The sequence below is a fragment of the Puma concolor genome, chromosome D3 (genome assembly GCF_028749965.1).
Source record: "Puma concolor isolate L17-30 chromosome D3, mPumCon1.1.hap2, whole genome shotgun sequence".
NCBI classification, from domain to species: Eukaryota; Metazoa; Chordata; class Mammalia; order Carnivora; family Felidae; genus Puma; species Puma concolor.
In genome coordinates this window covers 3,332,162-3,353,359 of record NC_141678.1, presented here as the reverse complement: position 1 = coordinate 3,353,359, position 21,198 = coordinate 3,332,162, and the positions used below count along the sequence as shown (strand labels likewise).

The following is a 21,198-nucleotide window of genomic DNA, read 5'->3' as shown; positions in this document are numbered from 1 at the left end:
CACTCTCCTGGACAGCAAAGCGGCCTCCGGTGCCTAGGGCGGTTTGCACAGCAGGAAAGGCCGGCTCGGGGGGCACAGAAATGCCAGAATCATCGCCCGACACCCAGGCAGCAGGGGTTCCGCTCCACATGGACTCCCCGAGGCTCTGAGTGGCTCCCTGACGCCCGAACACGGGACGGCCTGGATCAGTGTCTCATCTCCCCATTACCAGCGCGGCCTTGGGCCAGGCGCCTGACGTTCCACGCCTCAGTTTCCCCATCTGGAAAGCAGGGATAATGGCACTGCTCACCTCGAGGAGTCTTCTGAATCCTACGTGGTCCCGTGAAATGTGTGGAGCGGAGCCAGGCACACGGCCGGGCCACGAAAGGGCCACGTGTTCCTTGCCACTGTGACCGCCTCGGGGCCTGGGTGCCCGGCTCAGCGGGGGGTCCCTCACCGCAGGCCGAGCGGAAGGCGCTTTGGGGCACACGGTATTTCTTTTTACCGTTCACCTACCCGGGCGGCTTCGGGCCCGTTTCCTTCCTCCTCCCGGCCGCTGAGGCGTCCCCTCCGGGCCTGGCTCCGGGGCTGCCGGCCTCCCCACCCTCGCGGCCGGCCCCCACCGCACCTGCGCCAGAAGGAAACCTCCCGCAGAAACAGGGTCTCTGTTCCGGCACCACCAGGTCCCCGGGCCCCCCAAAACCCGGTGCCGTGGCTCGGTGGCTCTGCGGTGAAGGCGTGCATGGGGGCGCCCTGTAAGCGGAGGGGTGGCTGGAGACCTCCCAGCCCGCGCCTGGGGGAGCTCGGAGCCCCCGGCCCTCCCCGGCCGGGCCGAGACCCGCAGAAAATGAGCCAGAACAAGCTGTCCAGCTGGCTCCCCGACACTTGGGCACGCGAGGGCTCTGGGATTGCAACCGTTTTGCAGCGAGGATGATGTTTCCATCACTGGTGCGAACACAGTATTAGTCAATTCCCCGCAGCCCTCCGTCCAGGGAGTCCACCTAAACGGAGTTTATTCTGAGACGAAATTGCAGCCTTTAAACTGATTTCTCGAAGGACACGGTTCATTTCTGCAGCTTTACTCTGTCTTCGTGCACGGCTTCCAGACACCCAGGAACGGCGTTTTCCAAATTGCAGGCCCCCTTGGGCTGCCTCCGCTAAACAGGGACGGCTTCGGTGCCTTTGATTCGACACATCCCCCCCCGAGCTCTCCGTGGAGGCTGCTCCAGGGACAGCGGCTTCGGCGGCAGGTCCGTCCCTCACGTCCGAGGAGGGAGAGAGCCGCTCACCAACATGCGTTCCCTTCTTACGGTGGGTCGGAGGGGTCGGCCACGCTGAGAGAAAACGCGGCTCCCCCGAGAGCAAAGTGGGGGAACGCATTTTGGCCCTCCGTTCACTTTCCATCCGCTGCATTCCCCGCCCCCCGATGTCTGGTTCTCTTGCTGTTTCTGGTGACGGCTCACAGGGCAGACATTTGCTCAGGGCCTCGGCCCGCCTTTCAAGCCAGACCATCCTGGTGTTGGAACACAGGGAACCATCAGACGCGGCTCCCCAATAACGGGAGGGAGGCAGGGGCGTCTTCCAAAGCCCCATCGTCTCCAGGCTCTGGCTTCCCCAAATCGCTGACGTCTGGTGTGGGATAAGCCCCACTGTGCGCAGAGCTTCAAGCACGGGGACGCCTGGTCCTTGGACCACAGCCTCCTTCTACTAAAGGGGAGACTGAGGCCCAGGCAGAGGCCAGGGTGACTGGGCATGGCCCAGGGGGTGCTGGGCATGGCCGGTGGCTGCAAAGCTACAGAAACCGAATCTGGGTAGCTAAAGCCGCAGGAGGTCACAGGACCCTGAGAGGCAGAACGCGGACTTGGGAAAGGACAGAACCAGTGAAATATAGAACAAGGCGTAGCAGGGACCTTGAGCCAGAAAGACCAGCCAGCGGCGGCCGGAGTAATGAGCTGACTGGGCCGTTCTTCGTGTCTCCCTTCTTGGCCACACGTGTCGGCGACGTCCCAGAAGGGTGCACCCACCCGGCCCAGCCACGGGGCAGGACGAGGGCAGCCGCTTCACCTTGCGGTCTTTAAGGTGGGGGCCAATTAGCACCAGAAATGAATCTCCCTTCGCAGCTCAGTGTCCGAGGGGCAGGACGATTCCATGCTGTTCAGTCGTACAAACTGGCTGGACGCTGGGAGGCTCAGAAGCAAGACATACCCACGACATCAGGGTTACGGGCATTTTCTGGATCCCTTCCCCAGTTGGCCTGTCACACTGGGCTGCCTCTCATGTGGGTCCTGGGGCGACGGAGGGCTCAGCGTGAAGAATCTGCACCCCCCCCACACACCCCCCCACACACACACAGCAGGACGGCCCCGCTAGACTTCCCCGTCCCCACTCGCGAGCTGTTCCTGCTGGCATCCATCTGCCAACCCTGACTTAGTGAAATGCTTTGTTGTCTCCCGCGGACCCGCAGCCACTGGCGTGACAGAGGACCTCTCTCTCTGTGATGGAGGCACTTCTCTGCAGCCCGTCTAGTTCTATTAGGGATGCTGTTGAGGCACTTTATAAAAGCTCTTCCTGAGCTGGGTGTGCCGACCGGTGCAGACTGGTCGATTGAGAGGGAGGCTTGGCCCCGTGCCTGTCCCCTGGATGCAGAAAGGCCTCTGGAACCCAGAGAAGGGGGTCTGCAAGGGAAGCTGGGCCGCCCCTGGGTTCCGAAGCAGCATCTCTTTTCCCTGGCGAGCCAACGACGAGGGCAGATTCTTGAGGGACGGCTCGCTCTGTGGCCCAACAGCCCGCCTCCAGAAGTGAGTTTCCTTCTCCCCACCGACTGTCCTGCTTACTTTCGCTTCCCCGAGTGAGCTCAGCCTGTCGGATGTGCCCTTCTGGAATGCTTCCAGAAGGCGCTGCAAGGAAAGAACGGGGAGGTTTACAGGATGGCTGGCTGACCTAACGGGCGAGGTCACCCAGGAGTGACGGGGCTGGGGGTAGAGCAGAGGAGCGGATCCACTCATTCCCCTAATGGAGACGTGCTCACCTCCGCCTGCGTCCCCAGGAACCATCCCCGGCCTCGGGGGTACGGCAGAGACTGAGACAGACCAAGTTTCTCATCTCAGACAGCTTGCATGTTGGTGAGGAAGATAAAAAATGAGCGAAGGAGGGCCAAAGAATCTCCCCAGCAGGGGCCAGCGCGGGAGTGAAAACCTAGCTGGGGATGTTTCTCCTGGAGCGTGGGTAGCGGGAGCTTCTCTTGGAGCCGGACGTGTTGGGAGGCGCTGGCTTCTTGCTAAGTGACAAGACGGAGCCACGCGGGGCCACGCAAAGAGCAGCCGGAGGGAACGGCAGACACAGAGGTGGGCGTGGGCTCGCCACGGCTGCGGAGCAGAGAGAGTCCCGGTGCGGCCGCAGCACGGTGACCAAGGGGGAGAGGGCAGCACGTGAGATGGGAGGGAGGGGACGCGTCCAGGCAGGGACCCCAGGTTGTATGGTCACCGTGGAAGGAAGCCAGAGGGACTTTAAGGATGCGCGTGGCCCTCTGAGTTGTGTTTTACAGAAAGGCCCCTCTGACCCCGGAGCAGACAAGAGAGGCATCTGGGGGAACAGGCAACCGCAACGGTCCGGAGAAAGAGGATGAGGGCCTGGGTGACGAGCTGGCAGCGAGGACACGGAGGAGTGGGTGCACGGAGGCACGGGCCGCAAGGGGACAGCAGCCATTACTTTAGTGGCTGGAGCTCTTAGCATCAGGCCGAGTGTTCCTTTTTTTCAACCCACACACAAGCGTCCAAGGAAGATGGTTAGAGAAAGGAGCTCCTGTCGCTGAGTCTGGTCGACTCCTCACTGCCTGATGTCCCATGTCCCCTCCATCACGAGCACTAAGGGGGTCTCTCCCCCTCCCCATCCGGCCACATCCTTCGGCCCCGAGCTGCCCACTCTGCTCCCTGAGACCCGAGGCATCTTCCCCAAACGGGAAGCCAACACTTCCCTCTTCCAGTAACATCCCACATCTTTCCCTAGATGCTCTGCCGTCTGCCCAGGCCTTGCCCTATCTGTCCTGCCGTCTCAAACCCCAGACCCTACCTCCTCAGACCCTCCTGGAAACCGACTGGGGGCTGAGTGAGCTGACCCCTGAGCAGGTGTACCCAATGTGATGCCTTCTCAATTTTTTTTTTTAACATAAAACATTGACCTGGCATTTTATTAAAGCCACGGGTTTTTATTAATTTTTTTTATTTTTTGATGTTTATTTATTTCTGAGACAGAGAAAGACACAGCGTGAGCAGGGGAGGGGCAGAGAGAGAGGGAGACACAGAATCCAAAGCAGGTTCCAGGCTCTGAGCTGTCAGCACAGAACCCTACGCGGGCTCGAACCCACGGACTGTGAGATCATGACCTGAGCCGAAGTCGGACGCTTCGCCGACTGAGCCACCCAGGTGCCCCTATTATTATGTATATATTTTTTAAATTTTTTAAATGTTTTATTTATTTCTGAGACAGAGAGAGATAGAGCGTGATCAGGGGAGGGGCAGAGAGAGAGGGAGGCACAGAATCCAAAGCAGGTTCCAGGCTCCGAGCTGTCAGCACAGAGCCTGATGCAGGGCTCGAACTCACGGACCGCGAGATCGTGACCCGAGCCGAAGTCGGACGCTCAATCGACTGAGCCACCCAGGCGCCCCAGGAGGTGTTTTTTAAAAGGCACTGGGGTTTTTTGAACATGTAGATTGCTTTGGGTAGTATCGACATTTCAGCAATATTTCTTCTCCTGGTCCACATCAGAGTGGCTGATGTCAACCACTCAGCAAACTCAGCAGACAACACCTCCCGCACTGTTGGTGAGCATGCGAACTGGTGCAGCTGCTCTGGAAAACGGTGTGGAGGTCCCTCAAAAAGTTACAAATAGAACTGCCCTACGACCCAGCAATTGCACTACTAGGCATTTAGCCCAAGGATCCAAAAATGCTGATTCGAAGGGGCACGCGCACCCCAACGTTCACAGCAGCACAATCGACAACAGCCAAAGTATGGAAAGAGCCCAAATGTCCATCGATGGATGAACGGATAAAGAAGATGTGGAGTATATATACAATGGAGTATTACTCGGCAAACAAAAAGAATGAAATCTTGCCATTTGCAACTACGTGGATGGAACTGGAGGGTGTTATGCTGGGCGAAATGAGTCAGTCAGAGAAAGACAGATATCACATGCTATCACTCGTATGTGGAATTTGAGGAACTCATGAACACAGGGGAAGGGAAGGAAAAATAAGATAAAAACAGCGGGAGGCAAACCATAAGAGACTCTTCAATGCAGAGAACAAACTGAGAGTTCCTGGGGATGAGGGAGGTGGCGGGGGGGGGGGGTGGGCACTGAGGACACTTGTCGGGATGAGCCCTGGGGGTCACATGTAAGTGATGAATCAGTGGGTTCTACTCCTGAAGCCAAGACTCCACCGTATGTTAGCTAACTTGAATTTAAACAACAAATTTAAAATGCAATGAATAAAAGCCTTGGTGTTTTGTAAAAGCTCACTAAGTGATTCTATCACACAGCTGGGTCTGAGGATATTAGATAAGTGGACAGGGATTGTTTGTGTAGCTTTTCCCTGAGTGGGGGTACTGTGGACCCCCCCCCCAGTAAAAAGGGGAGTGGGAACGCAACAATTAGACTCCTTTCTCCACTCCGGTGCGACCTGCCTGCTCGGAAAATGACCAGGGACGAGAGCAGAGAGGCCCCACGAGGTGTGGCATCTGCGTTCTCTCTGGTCGGTCTCCTCCCTGTGTCTTTAGCCTAATACTTGGGGAACTGATACCGGCCTTGCGGGAGCTCCTGTGGAGGCCTGTGACCCTGTCGACGCGGTGCCTTCACTCTGCATCCGCGGCGTGGGAGGACGGTGGCTGGCACAAAAAGCAGATGTTTGGCGAGCGTTCGATGGGCGGACGGCTCGGTGCTGAGCGGAGCACGCCTGCCATTTTGCAAAAACATCCCCCGTCTCCTCCGGTTCCTCGAGTTCGAACAGTTCTCGCTGTGCCACTGAGACCCTCAACTCATCAATTACAAACATTAACTGTAAATTATACTTTTGCATAGTTAATTCAGCCTCTCATTATGTATTTAGTGGAGCTCAGCAGGCATAAAATTCAATAGCAAGCTTTGGAGCAGCTCCAACTCCTGTCTTCTGTGATATTTGGAAAATGCGAAGTTTTAGTAGTGGACCTTGGAGCGTGTCTTTCCTGGAAGGTCTCCAATGGGCTCTGCTTTTGGCTTCGCTCTTGGAAGGAGTTCAACCCTTCTGGGAAGGCTGATAGCTTCAAAGGATGCGTCTGCCCCCCTGTCTCCACCAAGCAGAGGCTCTTCCTCCTTCCTAGAGTCGAAATTAATATTAACCTGACCAGTGGAAGGAAAGAAAAGTGTGAATATCAGCGCACTTGGCTCCTGGAGCCATCACTCATTCATTATTCATTCAACAAATATTTGCTGAGCACCTCCTATGGTCAGCGCTGTGATGTATCATGAGGATAGAACAGTGAGCGTTGAGAAGAGGGAGGCAGATGGTAAATGACCAAATGCATCTAAATGTCTAATGTGTCGTGTGGCGATACAGATAAAGTGGCTGAGTGAGCCGTGCATAATAGGGCGAATGCAGCGGTGGGTGAGCCATCAAGACGTCTGGGGCACGCAAGTGCAAAGGCACTGAGGTAGAAAGAAGCTTGGTGTCTTTGAGTAATACTAAGGAGGCCAAAATAGAAAAATCCGGGAAGAAAATGGTAGACAAGGAACAGTGTAGGGAGAGAGAGAGACACCGAATTATCAAGATATGGAGGATGAAAGTTACTTCCCAATTGCTAATCCCGAGGAGAGGCTCAGAATTGTCAGTCAGTGAACGTTTGTTACACCATATTCCACAATCTGCAACCTCTAGTGTGCGAAACAATGTATACAACTCTCTTCCTTCATCTGTCCTTGCGCTTTAAGCCCCCCTGCTGCTCCGTAGCAGAAAAATTAATCTGGTTGATTCCAAGCTTGCTGAGGCATTTCACATTCAAACACAGCCCGGCAGTTTGTCAAGCTTGGCCTGACTTTCTTCAATATTAGCCCAGTGGGAAGAGTCGGGTGACTGTGGATTATGGAACTGGGTCTTCAGATAGATGTTCCCTCTTCTGGCTTCATCCACAGGGATGCCACCCTGTGCTGGGCGTGGTCCTTGTTTGATGCTGACGTTCATGAGGTTTCCAGGCTTCTACCTGACCTCTGAGAGCACCCCAGGTGCCCCTCTGCGGGAGACTGAGGCCAGGTCGGGGTCCGCCTCTGTTCCGTCAGTGGACTTCAGTACCTTCCCTGGAACTCGGTGAAAATTCTGCCGCTCCCCTGCGCCACTCAGGGCCGTTGGGGGCCAGGCAGTGGGGTGGAATCCTCCTCCTCCCTGCTCCTTGCACCCCAAGCTGATTCTGTTCAACCTCTGCCATATCCCACTGGGAAAGCACAGAGGATAATCTAAGGTCTCGAAAGAACTGTCAGGGCCCACATCCCCTCTCTGTTGCTGTGTAACAAACTGTCCCAAGTTCGTTGTCTTCAAACAACTCTAATTTGTCATAATAAATGGGACACCCATGGGCAATTCCTCTGTTGGTTTTCCCTAGACTCTCTTATAGAGCTAAATGTGTGCGGTAGAGTACTTGGAGCTAGGATGGCTGGGCCTCTCTGTCTCCACACGGTCTTGCATCTGGGCATCCCCACGACCCAACTGGATCTGACGGGATGGGCCCAGTGCTTTCCCCTGGGGGTAGGGACCACCATGGTGGCACCAGGAAACCCACCATGGTGCTGCAGAACCCTAAGAAAGTCGTACGGGTCCATGCCTCTCCTACCCAGACCTCCGAGGTCCTCTTGGCAGCTGTATTTCTTGAAGTGTGACCCAATTTAGCTAAAATTTCAGCTGCTTGCCAATTAATATAGCACACATTCCTGGCGTGTTAGGTTCGGGAAACTGCAGCGTGCATGGAAAATAAAAGCTAGCAGGAAAGCATTCCACAACTGTGCCATTGTGTGGCCCAGAGATCCCTGGAGCCAGTGGGAGTCGGGGGAGGATCCCACAGGGATCGAGAGGAACTGGGCACCTTCCTGCTTTCTCCTCACCTTTCAAGGGTTCTCCTTGGCCCACGGTTTCGTTCAGCTTACCCGTATCCCTCTCGCAGACCCCCAGTTTATTTTACTAATTGGATTAGTTGCCAACATTTACACAGCTGTGTGCCAGGCTCCCAGGGTGGTTAAGCTTGCACATTTATCTGCCTGAATATGCACAATACCCTGCAAGACCAGAGTGTATATCCCCATTTCAGAGATGAGGAAACTGACACATGAGTGACATGCATAGTAACCCCAGGCTAAGTGTGGGATTCATATCCAAGGCTTTGCCTCCAAAGCCTGGGCTCACACTCACCCGTCATGCTGTAGCAAGGAAAATAAGTGACAGGATGTGCTCCAGCCAAATCCAGGGGCAGAGTGGACGTGAATCTGACACCCAGTGGGGGGACGTTGGGTCAGGACCTGGGGGCCTTGGGTATCGTCCTGTTTTCCCCCCACCTGCTGCCTTCAGCAAATCCCAGGTCTTGTGGCCCCAAGAGGACAAAGGTTTGCAAGTCCTTCTAGGTTACTGAACAGCAAAATATTATAGTGGTAACATAGTTGCGATTGTGTGTTCTAAGCTCTACGCGCGTGCTATACCATTTATCCCTGCAGTAGCCTCGTGAGGTCGGCTTAGCACAAATCAAGAAGCCAGTTCTCACAGAGGTGAAATTAGCGGTTCTCACACCTTGCTGCGTATTAGAATCATCTGCAGAGTCCCTAAGAATGCCCGGTTTCACTCCAGACCAGTGAAGGTAAGATCCCAGAGGTGGGACTCAGACATCAGAATTTTTTAAACCTCCTCCACCAAGTCATTCAAGATTGCCACCAAGGCTGAGAACTGAAGGGTTAAGTAACTCACCTGGGATCGTTCCCAACCCCACTGAGGAGCAAAGTCAGAAATCAAACCTGTGTGTCTGATTTCAGAGCCCGTGGTCGTAACACCTACCCAGTACAATTGCTACATAGACACCGGGAAGCAAAAAAGTAATAATAATTTGCAAGTGAAGTGCTTGGAAGTCACAGAGAGAGAAACTTTTTGTGGGTAGCTGTAATTGCTGATGCCGTGGCCGCACATTAAAATCACCCGAGCATTAAAAATCCTAGTGTCTGAGTGTCACCTCTTGAGATTCTGATTCCGTTGGTCCAGGGTAGACCCAGGTATCAATCATTTTTCCCTTACTCTCTGCAGGGGATTCTAACATGCAGCCGAGTCTGAAAGCCCTGCTTTGTAGGACGAGAAGGCTCAGATTGTTTTCATGAGGGCTGCGATTCTCCTCTGAAGCACTGTCATCGGTACCAATGGGATTTGCAGGAGAACGCTCGCAGTAGAGAACTCACTTTCCTCACCCCTTCATACATGTATCCGCTCCTATAACATTTCAGGCTTTGGGGGCTGACATAGAGAGAAGGTGAATGTTTCTTTTTTAAATCCAAACTCCTAATCTAGTTCAAAGGTGCTTGGGAACAGAGCAACCTTCCTGGCTTTTCTTCCCCTGTCTGTCATGCACTGTTAACATGCATCTTTCCCTATGTGCTAATTGCAGACAGCAAGGACGAAAGATCCTTCCTCGCTGCCCTGGTGTCTTTTAGGGTGTGTTATCTTAGCCATTCGGATTTCTCCACTCAGCCCTTTGAGCGTGGGCTTCTGATGCAAAAACAATCCAGGACAGTAGAAAATTAGTTGTGGCGCCATCGGTTTTGATGACAGAACAACTGGTTTTGTCCCAGGCTCTGGTCTTTTAAGTTTCCTTTGCTCCCGCCTACTCTCCATGTCTTTCTCTCCACACTTTTTCGTAATTTTGAGGCATTTGGTAAGTTCCCTTTTCTTTGCCAGTCAACCCAAGGTGACTTCTGTTCCTTGCAACTCATATCCTGACGGGATTCCTTCAGCACCATGGAGAGCTCTTGGAGGTCCGTTCCTTCGGCATCCGTGTTGACATTGGGGTCAATGAACTATCTAATAAAGTCTTCCTGGAAGGGAAGCGGGTGTCCTTTGCCTTCATGAAATTCGCATGAAGCAGAATGCATAAAATAAAAGCCCGGGCTGAATGATTCTGTTCTCCTGGACTGGCTTCCCTATTCTAAGGTTGATTTCTTCATTTTGTTAGCCTCATTTCTTTCTGTCAACAGTGGCTTTGAAATCTCGTACACCCCATAGTGGGGAAGGGGAGTCCTGATGGTGCCATAACACACCCCCCAGACTCCATTTTCTTACGAGATAGAGTTCAGTCGCTAAAAGGTTTGGTAAATTGGGTTTCCACAGGTCCAAACTTGATAATGACTATTGGGGGAATTTATTTGTTTTTGAGTAAGAGCTTTTTTTAAGCCAATTTTGAAAATTTCTTTCAAGAATTACTGCAATAAATCTACACTATTGATTTAGCAAGTGGTGGTTCTTAGGCACTCTCTGGAGTCACTTAAGTGTTTAAATTCTTCTCTTTATTACTCCAACAGTACCACTGGCCCCAGATGGGCAGACATGCAGGGCTCTTGGGCCCTTCAAGGCAAAAGCTTAGCAAAGATTTCCATCAGCTCAGAGACAGCAGGAGGGCACTGACGACGGACAAGACCACACACAGATTTCTTCCTTTCTTGGTCTCCATCTGCCAGCGGAAGTTGTGATACCGTGGTATCGTGTCTGAGGGGGACAGCTATGGAGTAAACGCAAATCCGAATAAACCCCAGATGGCAATGAATGGTGGAGAATTATGTCTCTACTGTGGCTTGTTCTCAGGGACTCCTGGACCAGCCCTAAGGGGCATGTTTTAAAGGTGGCTTTAGGCAGTCAAACCTCAAGTCACTGAGCACAAACACAGTGCCAAGTTGTGCTAAAAACAAGAACAGTTAACGTTTGCTGATGTTCGCTAGTGCGAAAGCATTCTAAGTGCGTGACACCCGTTGGCTCATTTCCTTATTCTCACACCAACTCTGTGAAATGGGAACAAGTCGCATCTCCAGTTTGCAAACAGGGAAAAGGAGGCCGAGTTGCCCAGCGGTACCGAGCTGGTGGAGCCAGGATTTGAACTCAGGACCCACAGCGCGCTCGATCGTAACACTTGCTGTGTTTCCTTGGCAGAGTCTCGCGTGACAGTCTTGGCTCCACCCCCCTGGTTCCCTCCTCCCTCCCGTCTCTTGCTTCTGCCTTCCTACCTTTCCCCTCCTTCTCTTCCTTCCCTCGTGCCTTGTTTTCTTCTCCATCCTTTACATAAGTACTTCTTGGAGGCCCAATATTACAACACGTAGGGGTGGAGTTGCTTTTGGTGCTGCAGGGGTGACGTTAAGGACCAACTCCAGTCCCACGGCCACCGCTGTCACTGCCCCTTGGTATGCTAAGGGTCCTGGGGCCACAGTTTGGAAATCATCCCCCTGCATTGTCTTCAGGGCCCCATCGTCCAACGAGCATGGCCCTTTTTTGCAATGCTGCCTCCAGAGGACAGGGATACCATCTTCCTGAGCCAGAGACCGCAAACTGACAGCCAGCAGAGATACAGATTTGAGCGACATCACGGCTAAAAGGTTGAGGTTCTTATATTTTAAAATTCAGAGATTTTATAGAAAAACTCCAGAAAAAAAAAAACCCTTCAAGATCCACAAGGCAGCGGTTGGCGGGAGCGAGGAGGCCATGTATCCATTCAGATGAGCAGAGCCGGACCACAGGCACCATATGGCTTTCTCCCCTAAGCGCCCCTAAAGTCTCACGTTTCAAACTGCGGCTCAATTCACTTTACTGTGGGTATGTCACATTATGTAGATTTTAGGGACGAAGCAGGTAAAAGCCGTGTGGGGTGAGGGAGTGTAGGAAGAAGCACAGTCCCACAAAAGTGAACCGACGAAGGAGTCGATTCTTTCTTCCCAAAGGAATTCCTCATCTGGAGTCAGAATGTTTCATCCCGAGCCTCCCTGGGGTGTATCTCACTGTCGGGCCGGGCTTGCCTGGCCTATTCTGTCGCATCTGTTCCCGAGATCCCTGCCCACACGGGCCAGCTTCTTGCTCCTCTCGGTCTGAGGTCTCCAGCCCCCTGCAAAACTGTGTCAACCTTCTGCCCCCAGCACCACCCTGATGCCACTCTGACTAGGGATTCTGCACAGCTCCGGGGAAAGCTGGAGTTTCCCCCACACTGTGACTTCTAATTGTTTTTCCATCTTGAAACCAAGAGTCAGCATGAGTGGGGGGCTGTGGCAGGTTCCCGATGGGCACCTGGCCAGGCACTGCCTTCCACCCCTGGTTGAGCACCACGTAGTGCAAACACCCCTCCTGGGTGCAGGGACCTGAGAAAGTGCTCTGCTCTGGCATTTGTGCAAAATAGGAACCACAATTACCTCTGAAAGGGATTTTATTGGGATTTGAAATAATATATGCATGGGACCTGGTCCAGTGCCTGGTACACAGGGAACATTTCATACACGGTGGCTTGTTGTCTTTATTTTTTTTTTAATTTTTTTAAATACTTACTTATTTTTGAGAGACAAAGCGCAAGTGGGGGTGGGGCAGAGCGAGAAGGAGACACAGAATTGGAAGCAGGCTCCGGACTCCGAGCTGTCAGCACAGAGCCCGACGTGCGGCTCGAACTCCTGAACCGTGAGATCGTGACCCGAGCTGAAGTCGGACGCTTAACCGACTGAGCCACCCAGTTGCCGCTTGTTGCCTTTATTCTTACGTTACCTTGAGAATACCTCGGGAAGGTCACCTGTCGCCCGCAAAAACCATATAACACGATATCTTTTAAAGTCGCAAAGGCAAACTCCGCGTCTCTTTTCTCTTGTCCGGCACCGAGACCCCCTTTCGCACAATTGCAGCGGAAGAGGACGCAGCTCGGGTTGAGTTGAGCTGCCCCTTCCGCATCCCAGTGTCCTACGTGGAGAAAGGGAAGGCCGTCATTTCAGTCGTCTAGATGACGGCACTTAGTCTCAGTAGGTGGTGCCGGCTGCTGTGATGCTCCAAATAGAGTTTTCTAAGAAAATGAAGACGGGCGCAGGTTGAGGCACGTCGCAGACTCCGGCACATCCCAGTGGGGCCACAGCAGGGTCTTGGGGCTTTTGTCTCATCCGTGACCAAGGAAGATAGACTGAGCAGAGTCTATGAAGCAACCACTGGACGTCTCCAGCGTACTCAGCCCGTACCCAGCTCTGCCGAGGAAGGAGATGCCCGTGCGAGGGTTCTTGCTAACAGAGCACAGTTGACCCCCTGACATAAAGCCCCGCCTGTCGCCCAGGGAAGGGACAGACTGGGCCAGAGCAGGTGGGAAGGATTTCTGGGGGCCGAGTCGAGCAGGCTCAGGTCCCTGCAGGCTTAGCTGCCGGACCAAGTGTGACTCTCCTGGTTTGGAAACATTCCAGACTCCAGACACTTCTTCCTCATTTTCCAAGGCAAGTCGTCCGTTCTTGAGATTGCACAGCTCATGGATGGATGCACCAGACAACGGATTTGTGTTCCCTCCCACATCCCATCCCATAAACCGTGGTTTTCTCGGTACCACTTCCCGCCCGGAGAGCACGAGGCAGATTCCCGAGTCCCGGGGGGCTTTGGTCAGTGCGGCCACCTCCCCGTCACCTCCTCCCCCAGCTGCCGAACAGGGCTGGAGGTGATGGGCTGGAGAATTAGCCTTCTGGCTGCTGAGCAAGCCCCCCAAAGATCGAGTGGGTGTGTCCTTATCACCCCAGCAAAGGGAAGGGTTTCTCTAGCAACTCGTCATAGTGGTACCGGCCTCTGTTTGGGGTGCAGGGTTGTTGTCTTTTTTTAAGTTTATTAATTTATTTTGAGAGAGAGAGACAGAGACAGAGAATGACAAGCAGGCTCTGCACCATCAGCACAGAGCCCGGTGCAGGGCTTGAACTCCTGAACTGTGAGATCGTGACCTGAGCCGAGATCAAGAATCAGACACTTAACTGACTGAGCCACTCGGGCAGCCCTGGGGTGCAGTTGGTAAGCAGACCTGTTTCCCTCCCGACGTGCCATGGAAAATTCCCCTCGATTCCCTCGGAAACACGTGGGACGCCAGCCCGCGATAACTGCCGTCGGCTGCCCGGCCCCCCACGTTCCGGAGCGCAGCACGCGGGCAAGCGGGCACTGCAGGCCCTCCGCTGCCCGGCTTTCCGGCTCACCAGCATCCTGCCCCGCAGACTCCGCCGCGAGCCTGGAAAGCCTCCTTCCTGCCCATTTCCACCAATGGCGATTCTGCCGATGCGGCAGCTCCACAGAGCTCTCCCGGCTCCCTTCCTCTGACCTCCCGCAACAAGGGCTGGTGTAGGTGATAAATTCTCGAGGCTCTGCGGGCTTTCCACAGCCTCACACCGCTACTCGACACGCTCCTGCAGCACGAAAGCGGCGGAGGCGAAACGCAAAGCCCACCCAGGGCCGCGTTCCAGCGAAACGGTGCACGCAGACGGGCGGCAGGCTGGATTCGACTCACGGGCCGCGCGGTCTGCCGACCCCCTCACCGGAGAAACTCGCTCGCTGGGTGCCTCGTGACCCCACACTTGGCCTCCGGCTGCCGTGGGGAGCACAGGTTCAGGGGTCCGGAGATGCCGCCTTCGCTCTGACTCTGCGGGGTCGTGGGCAAGCCGATTCCCCCTTCGGGGGCCTTCGCCGCGGTGTCTGAAAAAACGAGAAGTTTGGACGGTCGCGGGTTCCCAAAGCGTCACACCCGCTGGGGCAAGCTTGCTAACGAGACACGGGTCTGGGCTCACCTCGGATTCAGGGTGTTGATCGGGACGCCTCGTGGGGAACCAGAGTCCCGCTAGCTACGGGCCCCTCCGTCGAGGCACAAGAGGCCGTGTCAGGGTGTGCGAGGCAGGTCACGCGGTCTCAGGAGAGCCACCGCGATGAGCCAGCGAGGCAGCCGGGAGGACACCGGTGGAGAAAAGCAGCAGCTGCGTGGAAACCTGGCACCAGCCGGCCGGCACAGTGACCTGGGCTGTTCGCGGGAGGTGCCCCCGCCCCTGCCCGGAACTGCTCACGTCCTCCGAGCTGCCGCGTCGTCACGGGCCCCCCCGCCTGCATCCCCAGCCCCCTTCAGCCCCGCATCCAGGCGCCGAGGGCCCTGCTGTGATTGTCGGCCCCTACAGGACAGGAGGAGACGCCAGGGCGGGTCAACGGTGGTGAGCGAGCCACCTGCCACAACGGGCTGACCCGCCGAACTCCGCTCAAAGGGAGTCTCTTTAGTCCAGAGTTCCCCAGGCTCCTTCTGCAGGGGTGAGGCCGCGGGATTCGCCGCTTGTCTGAGGAGCTGGTACAAACCGGCCCAGACACCTGTGAACACCCAGCGCTCCAGACTCTGCCCGGTTCCTCCCTCGTGGGGGCCGCTCCCTCCGTCCCAGCCGCCGCGCCCACGCACTGTCCCCGGCAGGTGTCTGCTCTCTCCTTAGACGCGAGTTACAGCCCGAAGGAGAGAAAAGGGCCCTCTCACGGAACACGGTCAGCTAAAAGCCATTTATTTCCTTTGCTCCCTCCCTTCCAGAAGCAGCAGCTCGTTCAGCGAGGTCGTGCAGATGAACTTCGAAATAGCCAGCTTCAGCAGCCTCTCGGGGACGCAGCCCATCACCTGGCACGTGGAGTACCCACGGACGGCGACCACCGACACGGCCGTGTCCGAGATCTTCATCAGCCAGAAGGACCTGGCGGCCATCGTCCCCCTGGCCACGGTAAGGGACCTCGCCTGCGCCCCGGGGGGGGGGGGGGGCCTCCCCTCTGTCCCAGGACGCGCGCTGCCTCCAGAGGCCCCAGGGCACTGGCACCTCCCTGTGCCTTGAGGAGGGGCCGTACCATCAGCCTGGCCTCTCTCAGCCCAGGTGACTGCCCTGCGACCCTCACCATGCTCGCTGCAGCCCCATCCCGGTTCGCCATGTGCTTGATTTCCTTCCATTTTTGTTTTTCTTGTTATCTTCTGCTCCTTTTGTCGTGCTCCCATAAATACGTTGTAGTCTTGGCTTCAGGAGCAGAACCCAGTGCCCATCCCCCATCTAGCCCGCTCCCCCTCCATAAACCCTCAGTTTGTTCTCTGTATTTAAGACTCTCTCAGGGTTTGCCTCCCTCCCTGTTTTTATCTTATTTTTCCTTCCCGTCCCCCCATGTTCATCTGTTGTGCTTCTCAAATTCCACCTGTGAGTGAAGTCATCTGATAGTTGTCTTTCTCTGCCGGACTTATTCCGTTTAGCATAATACCCTCCAGTCCCATCCACATTGTTGCAAATGGCAAGATTTCATTCCTTTTCATCGCTCAGTAGTATTCCACTGTGTATATACACCACATCTTCTTAATCTATTCGTCATCCGCTCATTTGGGCTCCTTCCATAATTTGACACAGTGACCAGGGACCTGTTAGGGTGAGACGCTATAAACAGTGGGGTGCTGGGGCGCCTGGGTGGCGCAGTCGGTTAAGCGTCCGACTTCAGCCAGGTCACGATCTCGCGGTCCGTGAGTTCGAGCCCCGCGTCGGGCTCTGGGCTGATGGCTCAGAGCCTGGAGCCTGTTTCCGATTCTGTGTCTCCCTCTCTCTGCCCCTCCCCCGTTCATGCTCTGTCTCTCTCTGTCCCAAAAATAAATAAACGTTGAAAAAAAATAAAAAAAAAAATAAACAGTGGGGTGCAGCGCCCGTGTGAATCGGCATTTTGGTGTTCTTTGGATAAATACCTAGAGTGCAATTGCTGCATCGTAGGGTGGTTCTATGTTTCATGTTTTGAGGGACCTCCACACTGTTTTCCAGAGCGGCTGCACCAGTTTGCATTCCCACCAAAAGTGCAAGAGGCTCCTTTTAAACAAATTTTTTAATGTTTATTTATTTTGAGAGAGAGAGAGAGAGCAGGGGAGGGGCAGAGAGAGAGGGAGGAAGAGAATCCTAAGCAGGGTCCACAATGTCAGTGCAGATCCCGACGTGGGACTTGAACTCACAACCGTGAGATGACCTGAGCCAAAATTAAGAGTCAGATGCTTAATCGACTGAGCCACCCAGGCGCCCCTCTGCTCCTTGTTTATAAGGAAGCGTCAGGCCCCTCTGTATGTTAGTGGATAAGCGAGGCAAGACTACCGCCACAAACAACCTCAGAAACTCAGGTGCTCAGCACAACACAAGTTATTCTTGCTTATGTTTCATGGATCAAATGGTAGGGGGCTCTGTTCCGGCCATGTCTCAGGGGCATCACCATCTTGTAACTATGACATCAGGAACATGTGGCCTTCACGGTCTCTGGGACAGAGGAACAGACGTGTGGAAAGTCACATGCGAGCTTCTCTAAGCAATGGCATGGAAATGACTTTCCACACCCACGCGGCTGGTCACAGGGAGTCCCGTGGCCCCATCAGGTTTCCAGAGGGCTGGGTGAGCACCATCGCGGGGCAGGTCAACACGTCATTGACCCGCGTGGGTCACAGTGCGAACCCGTGCCGTGACTTCTGGCTCCACCCTGTGGCTGCTGGAAATGAGCCCGGGAGAGAAAACGGTGAGAAGGTAGATGGCACTTTTGCTCCGAGGTCTCTCACCTAGCACGCTGGGACTTTGTCCAGGGCCATCCCTGAGCTCGGCTTTGCTCCACGTAGGGATGCTTTGCCAGGAGGTCCAAGAGGATGGCGTTTCAGAGGCGCGTGTGGTTCAGCTTCCACTGTCTTTGCCGGAATTCTCCGTCCCTCACACGGAGCCTGGCGCAGATATTGCAAAAGCAATTTCTGTTCAGCTTTGGGATGAGCAGGCTTCACTGATACCAAGTTGGGAAATCCATCAATTAGGATTCTTTGGGTTACATGTGACCAAATGCTACCCAGTTGGCTTAAGCACAGCGAGAATCTGCCAGCCCATGTGACTCAGAATCCAGGATCCGTCCTGGCCTCGGGTCTGCCCGATCAGACCCAACTCTGTCTCCGGGACTCCGTTTCTCTGCCTCTTGGCTTCCCTGAGTCTACGCATGGTGGCAGCGTGGCAGTCAATACTCTCGCCAAATGGTTCAAGCCTCCAGCCCAGGAAGATCAGCCAGCTCATTTCCAGAAAGCGCGACCAAGGTCTCGTTGCCAGGACTGCTCCTGTGGGGTCCTGCTGTCTGCCCGAGGCGGTCGCCGTGGCAGGGACGCTACATGCCCAGAGTGTGCGTGGCCTGGAACAGATGCCGTGGACGTCCCCTCCCGCCCTCGCCCCACCCACCTCGTCACGCACTGGCACGTTATCACCTGAGAGTTCTGTCTCGCCTGCAAAGCCGTCCTTCCCGCCTGCGCGGCAGGACAGACGCACCGAGGAGTTTGCATGTCCCCATCCAAGGAGCCCTCTCCCCCGCGACAAACGGGGGTTGGCACGGACTTATTCCAGCGCCCTGGGCCCTCCCGTGGGTCAACGCAGCTCGACACGGGGCCTTCCCCCACCCGGCGGTCCTGGCCAGACACCTCCTGCTGTGGTCCCGAGTGCCCTGCTCTGTCTCACTTCCCCACCCCCTGACTGAGGTTGTCTGCCCCTCCCAATAAACCCCTTGCAATGGAATCCTTCTGGGAAAACCCAAACCAAGATGCGGGTCGACCGCACAAACCACATGAGTTTGAGAGCAGAGTGGTTTCCGGATCGTTTCACTAGAAAACACGAGAATTGACACCGGGCAGCAAACAGCACACGCGGCCCCTCCTAATATCTGACGGGCGAGGAGGCTGAGGTGCCTTTCGCAAGCAGTGAAGCCACTCTGTGCACAGGGAACCCACAGACTACAACCCCAGGGCCAAACCCAGCCTGTGCTCGCTTCTCTAAGTACAGATTGTTGGGGACGCAGCCACACCCGTCCATCCCTGACCCCTTCCGCTGGTCACAGGAAGAAGTGAGTAGCTGGGGCAGGTGCTGAGTGGTCCACCATGCCTGTACCGCCAGCCCTTTCTGGAAAAAAAGCATCCGACCTCTGCTGAAGGAGACCCGAGAGGGTGATTTCTAAATGCTGGCTGAACGGGTGAACCACCCAGGAGGTTTAGAAATTGGTGCAGTTGGGGCGCCACCCTGACAAATTGAGTGCGGATCACTGGAGGTGGGACCAAGCACCACCGGATGATTCCGTGGTGCAGCCACGGTTGGAGACGAGTCTCTCTCGGACTTCAAACGCCATTACTCTCACATTACTGTTACCAGGGCGCGTCGGTAAGAGCTGGTAAGCAAACGCGCTGAATCCCACGATGGACTCCAGGAAACAGATCAGAGCTCTTTGGGTTACACACCCTCCCTACCCCACCCAACCCAACCCAAGCAAGGCTCACGGAAGGTAAACGTCTAGGAAAGCGTTCTCACTCGTGTGCGCTCAGATCACCTGGAGACTCTTCGTGGAGGCAGATTCTCATTCAGGAGGTCTGAGTTGGGTACTTTTATAAAGTCCTGAGTCGTGCCAGTGCTGCCGGTCTGGCGGACCAGACGTTGAGTGCTGACGATCAAGTTGAGCGAAATTTGTCATCGGGGAAGGTGGTTTCCCTTCTGCTTTCCTCTTGTGTCCCTCCTGGTTAGAGTCACTTGCAGGAGGCTGTGCTGGGCGGTGCCACGCTGGCATTTTCATGGCATCGGGTCCAGCAGGAGGAGAGCAAAAGACGCCTCGGTGCCAACACTCAAGCAAATCTCCCAGCACTGGCTCTGATTAGAACGGATTGGCTCGGCTCGGGTCGCGCGACCAACCTGAAGCCAGTCACTGGAGCCAAAGGGCGTGATGCTCTGATTGGAGGGGTCTGGGGGACTTGTCTTCCCGGGACTTGTCTGTGTGGAGTCAGACTGAGAGCGGGTGGGCATGGTGCATGATGGGAAACTCTGGCTGCCCCTGGGAAAGGGGGAGCAGACAGACACAAAGAGCAGATCCTCACCACAGAAGGTATCATCTACCCCCAGGACCCGTTATTACGTTGAGGTCGGAGAATGATTGCTCCTGACTTCGCGTGTCCAAGAATAGGCATCAACAATGTATAGCCCGTGGGCCAGAGTCAATCCGCTGCCTGTTTCTTGTATACCGTGCAAGCTGGGAATCGTTTGTGTGTTTCCAAATAGCCACATTTTAAATAGTTATGTAAGAAGCGTTTTAGTACGCTCCGTTTTGCCTCTCGGCCAGCAAACCCTGAAATACTTTCCATCTGGCCCCTCAGGGAGAAAGTTTGCAGGCTTACGACACAGAGCATCACCACCAGTTCTAGGGTGTAAGAGCCTGGCTCCTGTCCTACCTAGTTTAAACAGAGAAGGCATTCAGGGGCGCCTGGGTGGCTCAGTGGGTTAAGCCTCCGACTCTTGATCTCAGCTCAGGTCATGACTTCATGGTTTGTGAGATCGAGCCCCACATCAGCTTCTGTGCTTGGGATTCTCTCGCTCCCTCTGCCTCTGCCCCTTCCCTGCCTTGTGCCCTCTCTCTCTCTCTCTCTCTCTCTCTCTCTCTCTCAAAATAAATCCACTTAAAACCATTTACAAGAAACAGAGAAGGCATCCAGATATGGTGAAAAGCAAAATCACGATAAGGATAGGAGATATTATTTCGTCCCACTTTCCAAGGGACAGGAAAGCGCTCCTTGGAGCGTGATGTGATTATTGGGGTTGTCGCGTTTTGGAAGATGGCATGACTACTGATGTCATGCCCAGAATCCGTTTGTTGGCGAGTAACTGTGAGTGAATTCCAACTGGCTTCACCCAAACGATCTCTGATGGCCCCACATCTCTGCGCGGGGCACAGACCGCCGGCCCGTGTTCAGGTGCTCGTGTGACGTCATCCCCCGCAAGGTTTTTCTTTTTTTTTTTTTCCTAGATGAGAAATGTTGTGTTTTGGTTTTGTTCTGTTTTTTCAAAAAGTAACTAGGAAGCAAATCCTTACGTTACCTGTTAGCGAGCCAACTGGTCAGGTCCGGGAAATAAGTAAATTGTCCCCATTGTCGCTCATTCTGAAGAAAAACCGTCAGAAACCTAAGACAGAGGATCGCCGGGTGGGCAGTGGGCCTCAGGGGGCACGGTGCTCACCTTAAAACCAGGCCTTCTCACGCGCCCTCCGAAATCCAGGGAGAAAGCTGGGAATGTGGTGATTCTTCAGGAGCCTTGGGTCCCTCTCAGCTGAAGGTTCCATCCGGCTCCCAGGGAGTCGGTGAGGTGAATGCGAGGCTGTGTCTCAGCTCTCCTGCAGAGGGAGCCGTCGAGGC

The 21,198-nt window shown here is 54.8% G+C and overlaps 1 protein-coding gene across 1 annotated transcript in view; it reads left to right on the top strand.

Annotated features, from left to right (window-relative positions):
* TMEM132C (transmembrane protein 132C) overlaps positions 1 to 21,198 on the top strand; it is a 307,760-nt gene that overhangs the window by 221,351 nt on the left and 65,211 nt on the right. Inside the window, exon 4 of the mRNA XM_086681440.1 lies at positions 15,550 to 15,733. Within this exon, the coding sequence (XP_086537566.1) occupies positions 15,550 to 15,733 (184 nt within the window). The remainder of the gene's footprint in view (positions 1 to 15,549; positions 15,734 to 21,198) is intronic.